Consider the following 10,000-nt stretch of genomic DNA (forward strand, 5'->3'; position numbering starts at 1 on the left):
ACAGACACACACACAGACACACACACACACACACACACACACACACACACACACACACACACACACACACACACACCACTCTGTTGCTGTGCCCAGGACAACGGCCTTCTCCCTTTCCTGCTCTCTCTTCTCTTCTGGAGGAGAGGAGGGAGAGAGAGGGGGGGGGGGGGGGGGGAGGGAGAGAGAGGAGGGAGAGAGAGGAGGGAGGGGGGGAGAGGGGGGGAGAGGAGGGAGAGGGGGGGAGAGGATGGAGAGGAGGGAGAGAGAGGAGGGGGGGGGGAGAGGAGGGAGAGAGAGGAGGGAGGGGGGGGAGAGAGGAGGGAGAGGGGGAGGGAGAGGGAGAGGGAGAGTGTGAGGGAGAGGGTGAGAGAGAGGGTGAGAGAGAGGGTGAGAGGAGGGAGGGAGGGGGGGGGGGGGGTCCAGGCAATGGCAGGGCTGATGCCCAACCCCCTCCCTCCAGCCTGCATGAATAACTGGCTGATGAATGAATGTAGGAGCCTGGGTGCTTCCTTGGCTGCCTGGCCTGGGTGTGTGTGTGTGTGTGTGTGTGTGTGTGTGTGTGTGTGTGTGTGTGTGTGTGTGTGTGTGTGTGTGTGACTGTGAAACCTTGAGGCTTTCCAATGCCAACACACACACACACACACACACACACACACACACACACACACACACACACACACACACACACACCTCCCTCTGCCCCCTCACATCAATAAAGCCAGACAGGAGGTGGGGTTAGACTGTGTGTGTGTGTGTGTGTGTGTGTGTGTGTGTGTGTGTGTGGCGTCAGCTCGGGGACCTCGCCTTATCACATCAACCTTTTATTTGACGCTTTTATCATCAACCTTTTATCTCCTAACCTGCGTTCTGATTTGATCTCCCTGTGAAACGCAGTGTATCGCATTTGTGATTCATTATTTAATGAGCTTCATATAAATAAAGTTTTGATTTGATTTCAGAGTTGATTTGAGGGTGCTGACAGTGTCACAAAGATTAGAACATCAAAACACTCCCTCCATGCACCAGAGAGGCACGAGAGAAATGAATAACATTGAAATGAATAACATTGTGTGAATAACACACTGATTCCTGTGTGTGTGTCTACATGTCTGTGTGTGTGTCTACATGTCTGTGTGTGTGTGCATATATGCGTGCGTGTGTGTGCATGCTGATAATTGAGCAAGCGTGCTTCTCATTTGCTGTTCATTCATCAGGTCTGGATGGTTCCTGTATCGTTCATATGATCATATTTAAATATATTTTAGGGCAGTTCTGCTTTATTGGGACAGAGACAGAGACAGTAGAGATTGACAGGAAGGATGGGAGAGAGAGGAGGGATGACATGCAAGATAGGTCGAGGGTCGTAATGGAACCAGGAACCTTGCGATTACGTGGTAAGCGCATTAGTGTGCTACGCCACCGAGCGCCCCGGTCATATTTCATATTTTACCTCTCCAGCGTAGTGCTTGATGCCGAACTGGTGGTCCGCCACCCGGGGCTTCACGTAGTAGGGGTTGGTCTGCAGGGAGAGAAAACACAACACAGGAGAACTTTAACCTGCTCGTACAGCACCTACACAACACTGGAGAACTCTAACCTGCTCCTACAGCACCTACACAACACTGGAGAACTCTAACCTGCTCCTACAGAACACAGGAGAACTCTAACCTGCTCCTACAGCTCCTACACAACACAGGAGAACTCTAACCTGCTCCTACAGCACCTACACAACACTGGAGAACTCTAACCTGCTCCTACAGCTCCTACAGAACACAGGAGAACTCTAACCTGCTCCTACAGCTCCTACAGAACACAGGAGAACTCTAACCTGCTCCTACAGAACACAGGAGAACTCTAACCTGCTCCTACAGAACACAGGAGAACTCTAACCTGCTCCTACAGAACACAGGAGAACTCTAACCTGCTCCTACAGAACACAGGAGAACTCTAACCTGCTCCTACAGAACACAGGAGAACTCTAACCTGCTCCTACAGCACCTACACAACACTGAACAACAGAATGGGCCTACTGAGAAAAAGGCCTTTTCATCTCAATGAACAGTACCAGTCAAAAGTTTGGACACACCTTCTCATTCAATGGTTTTTCTTTATTTTTATTATTTTCTACATTGTAGATTAATATTGAAGACATCAAAACTATGAAGGAACGCATATGGAATGATGTAGTAAACAAAAAAGTGTGGTTTATATTTTAGGTTCTTCAAAGTAGCCACCTTTTGCTTGATGACAGCTTTGCACACTCTTGGCAAGGTGTGTCCAAACTTTTGACTGGTACTGTATATGTCAAAAAAATAGGCTCTGGATAGAAACTTGATGTAAAACAACAAGGTGTAAAACATCTTTGAAGGGGTCAAGTTAAGTCCAGAACCTCAAACCTCTTTTTTTTAAACATACTTCATATTCCTGAGTAACCCTCCAACTCCAACTGAAATACAACAACTTGAGAGCAATTATCAGCAATCTAGTCTCAATGTATGAGTTAGTGTCTCAATGTATGAGTTAGTGTCTCAATGTATGAATTAGTGTCTCAGTGACTGAACTTAATCTATGTACTTGTGTCCCAATGTCTGTATTAATGATACAGAGCCGAAGCCACACAACACCAAAGTGACCAAACCAAACCAAGAACACAAATATGCTTCAAAGAACCGACCATGTGACATTACTCCAAAACTAACCCCCCCGTAGCCGCGCCTCCTCTGGCCAGACTGGTGTGTCACAGAGCAGAGGGCTGGCAGAGGGATGGACAGCATGGAGACACCATGGACAGCATGGAGACACCATGGACAGCATGGAGACACCACGGACAGCATGGAGGCACCACGGACAGCATGGAGGCACCATGGACAGCATGGAGACACCATGGACAGCATGGAGGCACCATGGACAGCATGGAGACACCATGGACAGCATGGAGGCACCATGGAGGTCATCGGGTTTGTGTGTGTTGTTGTGGAATTCTCCTGTTTCTATCCAGACTACGCCTGCTGGGCTTCTGAGGACACTCTTTTCTCCTGTTCACAATGTCCATCAGGCCCAGAGAATAGCGGATCACATTTCACCATTGTGGGTTTGCGTGTGAGAGGGCTTGGAGTATGGTGGGGGTGGGGGTGGTGGTGGGGGGGGGGGGGGGTGAACGAGTGTGTTGCCCAGGCGATCAATACCACACCAAAGGCATTATTCAAGAGCCGCAGGAGAAAGTTAACTCTCTGTGATCTGAGCTGGCAAGGGGTTGAGGAAGCAGCGTGTGTGTGTATGTGTGTGTGTGTGTGTGTGTGTGTGTGTGTGTGTGTGTGTGTGTGTGTGTGTGTGTGTGTGTGTGTGGTGAGGAGGAGTGTGTACTCACAGCGTGTCGACTGTGCAGTTTCTCCAGGAGGGTGTAGTCTGTGCCTTTAGGGAAGCGGCTCTCCTCGTTGATAAGAGCCAACATGCCCAGTTTCTACAAGAGAGAAAGGCCAAGGACGCACGCACACACACACACACACACGCACACACACACACGCACACACACATGCACACGCACATGCACACGCACACACATACACGCACATGCATGCATACACACACACACACACACACACACACACACACAGGACTGGTTAAGCTCCTACAGAGACAGCCTTTGGCGGGAGGTTTCACTGCCTTTCTGGCCTTTAAGACAACAGACCACAGAGGAGACAGGAAATAGTTATTTACCACTCAGTAAATTCACTGACCATGAAACCCAACACGCAATAATGACTGTTTAGGATGTATCCATGTTGATGTGTATGCTCCATACTATAAACACACACAGCATGAACAATTATACAATAACCACAGAGTTCTATATGATAGTGTCATCAGGGTGTTTTCACCCCATTTCTGTGGTAATAACGCAATGATGAGGTCAACAAGGGGATGTTCTGTGGAAGCCGGACAGTTTGGTCAGGTTGGTTTTACGAATATTCTTTTATAAAATCTTTGACACACTACCTTCTCTATGAGATCCAGACACTCGGCATTATCCATCCAATCTATGGCTTCCCACTGGATTCCTTCCCTGTGGAGGAGGAGGGCGACACACACGCGCGCACACACACACACACACACGCACACACACACACACACACACACACACACACACGCATAAACATGGTGGAAGTCACAATGGCTGTATTGTCTAGCAGTTCATGTGATGTAATGAGCTGTGACCCGGCTGCTAGACTATTCAACAAGACAACGACTGTCTGAGACAGAAACCCTCCTATTTAAACATCTGGCAGCAGGCCTGCATCTCTATCCTACCAGGAACAGGAGGCCCCCCCCTCTCTCCTCTCTCTCTATTTCTAAGAACCTCAGTCACACCACCTTCCAGGAATAATAATTGTTTCTATTATTATTATTATTATTGCATTGTTAGTTGTTAATTTCTGCATCGTTGAGGAGTTGCTTACCCAAAGCATTTCATTGCACTGTATCCAGTATATTGTGTACTTGACAAATAAACGTTGATTTGATTGATTGATTGATTACTTAATTAAAATCTGGAACAACTGACTGACTATGATTTCACTATGTCACCTGGAAGGGTTTGACAGGTGGGGTTCGAACCCGGAACTCCCACACGGAAGACCCAAGCGTCTACCATTAGGCCAAGAGGACACCCTCAAGATCCGGGGGCGACACTTTGAGTTGAGTACCTCATCACCACATCACCTCATCACAATTCCAAACCACCTCCGCTACACCTGCTCTGAGGGACCAGTCACCTGTTGTACTCCAGCTGTTCCAGGGAGAAGATGTGCTTGTTGAAGTACTCCTGCAGCTTCTCGTTGGCGTAGTTGATGTTGAACTGCTCGAACCGGTTCACCTGGCGGAGGCGGAGAAAGGTGACACTAGAACTATATGCTATGGTAACAAAGCCGTTGCTCATTTCCTCCAGAGGCTGCCAACCTGACAGCTGCACCAACCGACCAACCGAAGCCAAACTTAAATTAATGAATTATATGGAACCGAGTGGAGACGGTAAACTCCCTCCTCAAGTTCAAACACCCCCACCACCCGCGCTGTCGAATTGCTAGCTGTTCGATAGCGTAACTGGTTAACGTCGGGTATTTTAGGAGATGGTCACGCGTGTTGGCAAGCCAGAGGTCGCAAGTTCGAGACTCGGGCAGAGCAGGTCGAACTGCGGGGCGACTGTTTGCAACAACTTGACGTTTGTTTTATTGGTGCCGTGACCCGGATGCGTTGTATGGGTTCAGCTCGACGGCTGGGCTTGCTGTGGTGTCGTGAGTTTCGAGGGGTGAATGTAACCGTGGCAACTGTTTCATACACACCTCAAAGTTCTCAAAGCCAAAGATGTCCAGGATGCCGACGGACTTGAAGTTGTCCTTCCCTCTAATCTTCTGGTTGATCCTCGTTATGATCCAGGAGAAACACTGAGCGTACAGCGCCATGGCAACCGAGTCCCGGGAGTCGACGGCCTGTCAATCACAATCGACAGACAATGAGTGGGTTATCGTCATAGAAACAATGTCAGAGGGTCAGAGAATACACTGTCATTTGTCAGGCGGCAAACCACAATGCTACACAACGCACGAAATACACGGTTAAGTTTGGATGGAGTTTAGATGCCTCAAGGGGCATTATTTTGTGATCAATAATCAAATTAATAATATATTTGAAGAAACTCGTAAGCAACTACTGTAAATGGATGGAAGTGTAATAGTGTGGCAATATTCCCAATGCTGGTTGAGACAGTGGCTTGTGACTCTCAGTCAGGACAATACACACAGAGGTCCTCTAAAACACACAGAGGTCCTCTAAAACACAGAGGTCCTCTTATCTCCCCTGGTTTCCTTACATCCATGACAAACTTCACAACGTGTCCCAATAATGACGTAAGGAAAAGGGAATAACTTTTATTTCTATTTATTTCTACTTTATTTCTACCGTCGTAGATTGAAAACCCATCTCTTCAGGCTACATCTTAACAGTCCCTCCTAAAGACCTCTTCACCCCCACTACCCCCCCTGTACTAACCCTAACCCTAGAGACCTCTTCTCCCCCACTTCCCCCCTGTACAAGTTCTGTCCTGTTAATAAACAAAACACACAAAAAAAAGGCTTCTGGCATTACGACTGCCAATGGCCCCTGGTGTGAGCATTGATTACTTTGTCTTATGATGACTGTTGGATAGATGATTCACTTACTTAAGCAAATGTATTTGTTGTAAGTCGCTTTGGATAAAGGCGTCTGCTAAATGCCATAAATGTAAAATGTAAATGTTTTATTAACGATGGTTTCTACAACTATGACGACAATCAGGCTTATGGTCGCCTGGTCACTGAAACACACCGGTCTCACCCTGGACGGACAGAACCTACAGCACATGGATGAGAACCACAGAACAAGCCAGTGCTTCCTACAGGAATCGTGTTCTAACTGAAAATAGAATAGAACCTAGAAGTGTGTTTGTGTTTGTGTGTGTGTGTGTGTGTGTGTGTGTGTGTGTGTGTGTGTGTGTGTGTGTGTGTGTGTGTGTGTGTGTACGTGTGTGCGTGCGTGTGTGTGTTTGTTTGGTGGTTTCGAAGGAACACAATGCCCTTGGACTATAATTCATCATTCAGACTAGGTTCTGCCCGGGTCTGAATAGCAGCAGTGATGGTGTCTCCAGGAACTCCGTCATCGGAGACTAGAAGAATGGCTGTTTGTCCAGGAAGTAGGCAATGGGGCAGGCACAGGGAGCGCACGGCTCGCTGTGAGAAAGGCATTATGAAGGGAGTTCAGCAGGGAATAATACAGTCTATTAACAGAGAGCCTCTGCTTCAAACAGACCCCTGGCAGAACCCCGCTTTGTAAACGTACTCTCTTTGTTTTAAGTCGTGAAAGGGTTTTCTGTGTTTCTCTCTCGCTCCGGTCACCATGGCGACGGAGGGCACATTCTGCCTCACGCTGCGATTTATCTGACGACGTGGGTTTAAAGACTCGGGTCCCGACCTCTGAATCACTATTCAGCATAATGACGGACCTCAAAAGTTTTCATTTTTTGCCTGCGCTGCTCGTTCCAGCGGCAGTGCACGCACGCTTAACACCGCCGAGCCAATCAGAGATAAGAGAAGACTTCTGCTGCCGCTGTCCTGGAGCAGCTCACACTGCCGTGCTCTCTGGGCTGAGATCGTATCTCCAAGAGGGGCTTACTGTGTTTACTGTGCCAGGAGTCTGGCAGACAAAAAGCAGGAAATGACTGAGAGTCACGCAAGGGATCTGGGGAGGCGTGTGAGAGAGAGGGAGGGGGGGGGAGGGGGGGGAGGCGTGTGAGAGAGGGGGGGCGACAGAGAAACAGTCATGAGAAACAGGCAAGCAAGAGTGTCAGGTTATCTCAGGTCACGGCCGTGTTCAGGTGGGTGAGACGTCGGCTACAAAACGTGGTCGAAATGCCGTGACCGGTGCTGGCATGACCAGACTCCTCACTGAGCCTACATGTCACTTCTACGTCATATATTCCTATCTGGACGTTCAACCGTGAAAGGCTCAGGGACAGTGGGTCAGGGACAGCGGGTCAGGGACAGTGGCTCAGGGACAGCGGGTCAGGGGTCAGGGGTCAGGGACAGTGGGTCAGGGACAGTGGGTCAGGGACAGTGGGTCAGGGGTCAGGGCTCAGGGACAGTGGGTCAGGGACAGCGGGTCAGGGACAGTGGGACAGGGGTCAGGGACAGTGGGTCAGGGACAGTGGCTCAGGGACAGTGGGTCAGGGACAGTGGGTCAGGGGTCAGGGACAGTGGGTCAGGGACAGTGGGACAGGGGTCAGGGGTCAGGGACAGTGGGTCAGGGACAGTGGGTCAGGGACAGTGGGTCAGGGGTCAGGGACAGTGGGTCAGGGACAGTGGGACAGGGGTCAGGGACAGTGGGTCAGGGACAGTGGGTCAGGGACAGGGGTCAGGGGTCAGGGGTCAGGGACAGTGGGTCAGGGACAGCGGGTCAGGGACAGCGGGTCAGGGACAGTGGGTCAGGAACGGGGTGCTCAGTGGTGTAGCACACTAAGGCGCATACCATATCATCGCAAGGTTCGATTCTGGCCATCGACATATCCTGCATGTCATCCCTTCTCTCTCTCTCTCTCTTCCTGTCAATCTCTACTGTCTCTATCCCAATAAAGCAGAAATGCCCTAAAAACATGTTTAAAAAAAAATACTCAGGGACAGTGGCTCAGGGAAAGGCCGGGCCAGGGCGGTCCAGTGGTGGTGGTGGTGGTGGGGGGGTGTCAGACGGGCGGGGCAGATGGGCGGGGCAGACGGGCGGGGCAGATGGGCGGGGCTCCTACCTGCTCCACGGTCAGAGGCGAGCAGATCTCCTCCCCTCTCAGGATCATGGAGCGTTGGGTCAGAACCTCCGACAGCTGGAAGGAGTCCAGGCCCAGCAGGTCACTCACGCTGCTGATCACTGCAGGGAAAACACACAGCATGGAGGGCACTCTGTTACTGGAGGAGGAAACATTTACATTTATAGCATTTATAGCATTTAGCAGACGCCTTTATCCAAAGCGACTTACAACAAATACATTTGTAGAAGTAACTGAATCATCTATCCAACAGTCATCATAAGAACTGAGCCAAGCTGAGCTGAGCCAAGCTGAGCTGAGCTGGGCTGGGCTGAGCTGGTCTGGGCTGGCCTGGTTCCAAACCCACCATAGTGGCTGGAACAATGTTGGGAAGGATCATGAGGAGGGACAGTATTTGAGCCGGCGTGGGGTTGGGGTGGTTGGGGTTGGGGTGGTTGGGGTTGGCGTGGTAGGGTTGGGGTCCCAGCGTGTGGAAAGCCCCCGTGAGTGAAGAGAGAGAGGCAATGCTATCACTTGTCACAGCCCCTCAACTATAACTATTTTATTTAGTTATTGAACCTTTATTTTAGTCTCTTTTACAAGGAAGCCCTGCATACACCCAGTTGACATCCAGACGTAACACACACACAACATTACAACATAATAAAACTCATGGCATCAGAGCCACTCACTTGGGACTACATTCAACGTAAAGTCCCATTCACCAGAGAGTGGACCCAGGAACTCAGTGGGTTCTGGGTGGGGAAGGTTCTGTGAGAACTGCATGGCTACAAGTCAGAACCCCACTCATCCTGAACCCACTAATCTCTGAGGTAACTCGGTGGGAACGGGACTTTAGGTAACTCGCTAACTGCCTGCCAAATGTTTTATGTGGTATTTGGCAAACTTTGATTGGCTCCAAAGTTAATAAAGTCACCCTTGGCATTCTAGAACGTTGAGACTGGGAGACTTTCTTCACCCTCGGGACTACATGAGCTGAGGCGATGACAGACATCCTCCTGATTCCCTAGAAAGCAGGTCTGATCCGGCCGACGGGGGAATTCTGCTTCGTGTTCCAGCATGTTCAACTCTAACTGTCACATCGTTTATTACAGTGAAGCCCATTATTGGGTTTACACCCAGAGAGTTATGGGGGTGAATTTGAGGGCAATGGGGACTCAGGGTTACTGAGAAGATGAGATACTCTCATAAACGTAGGACTTCAAAACTAGAGCCAGGCCTAATATCTATACTTCCACCTACATTGTGAATTCAATGTGTTTCAAACATTGCTATACAAAGAAATTATTTGAATTGGAATACTTGTTTCTTAGGACATTTCTGCTTTATTGGGATAGAGACAGTAGAGATTGACAGGAAGGATGGGTGAGAGGGAGGAGGGGTGACAGAGGAGGGGTGAGAGAGGAGGGGTGAGAGAGAGGAGGGGTGAGAGAGGAGGGGTGAGAGAGGAGGGGTGAGAGGGAGGAGGGGTGACAGAGGAGGGGTGAGAGAGGAGGGGTGAGAGAGAGGAGGGGTGAGAGAGGAGGGGTGAGAGAGGAGGGGTGAGAGAGGAGGGGTGGGAGAGAGGAGGTGAGAGAGAGGAGGGGTGAGGGAGAGGAGGGGAGGAGGGGTGAGAGAGAGGAGGGGTGAGAGAGGAGGGGTGAGAGAGGAGGGGTG

At 49.9% G+C, this 10,000-nt stretch overlaps 1 protein-coding gene across 1 annotated transcript in view; it reads right to left on the minus strand.

Annotated features, from left to right (window-relative positions):
• myo10l3 (myosin X, like 3) overlaps positions 1–10,000 on the minus strand; it is a gene marked incomplete at its 5' end in the record, with an annotated part of 49,003 nt that overhangs the window by 32,728 nt on the left and 6,275 nt on the right. Inside the window, 6 exons of the mRNA XM_083682029.1 lie at positions 1,451–1,519; positions 3,368–3,460; positions 3,997–4,063; positions 4,773–4,873; positions 5,340–5,486; positions 8,327–8,445. Of these exons, the coding sequence (XP_083538155.1) occupies positions 1,451–1,519; positions 3,368–3,460; positions 3,997–4,063; positions 4,773–4,873; positions 5,340–5,486; positions 8,327–8,445 (596 nt within the window). The remainder of the gene's footprint in view (positions 1–1,450; positions 1,520–3,367; positions 3,461–3,996; positions 4,064–4,772; positions 4,874–5,339; positions 5,487–8,326; positions 8,446–10,000) is intronic.

Source organism: Argentina silus (genome assembly GCF_951799395.1).
Source record: "Argentina silus genome assembly, chromosome: 12".
NCBI lineage: Eukaryota > Metazoa > Chordata > Actinopteri > Argentiniformes > Argentinidae > Argentina > Argentina silus.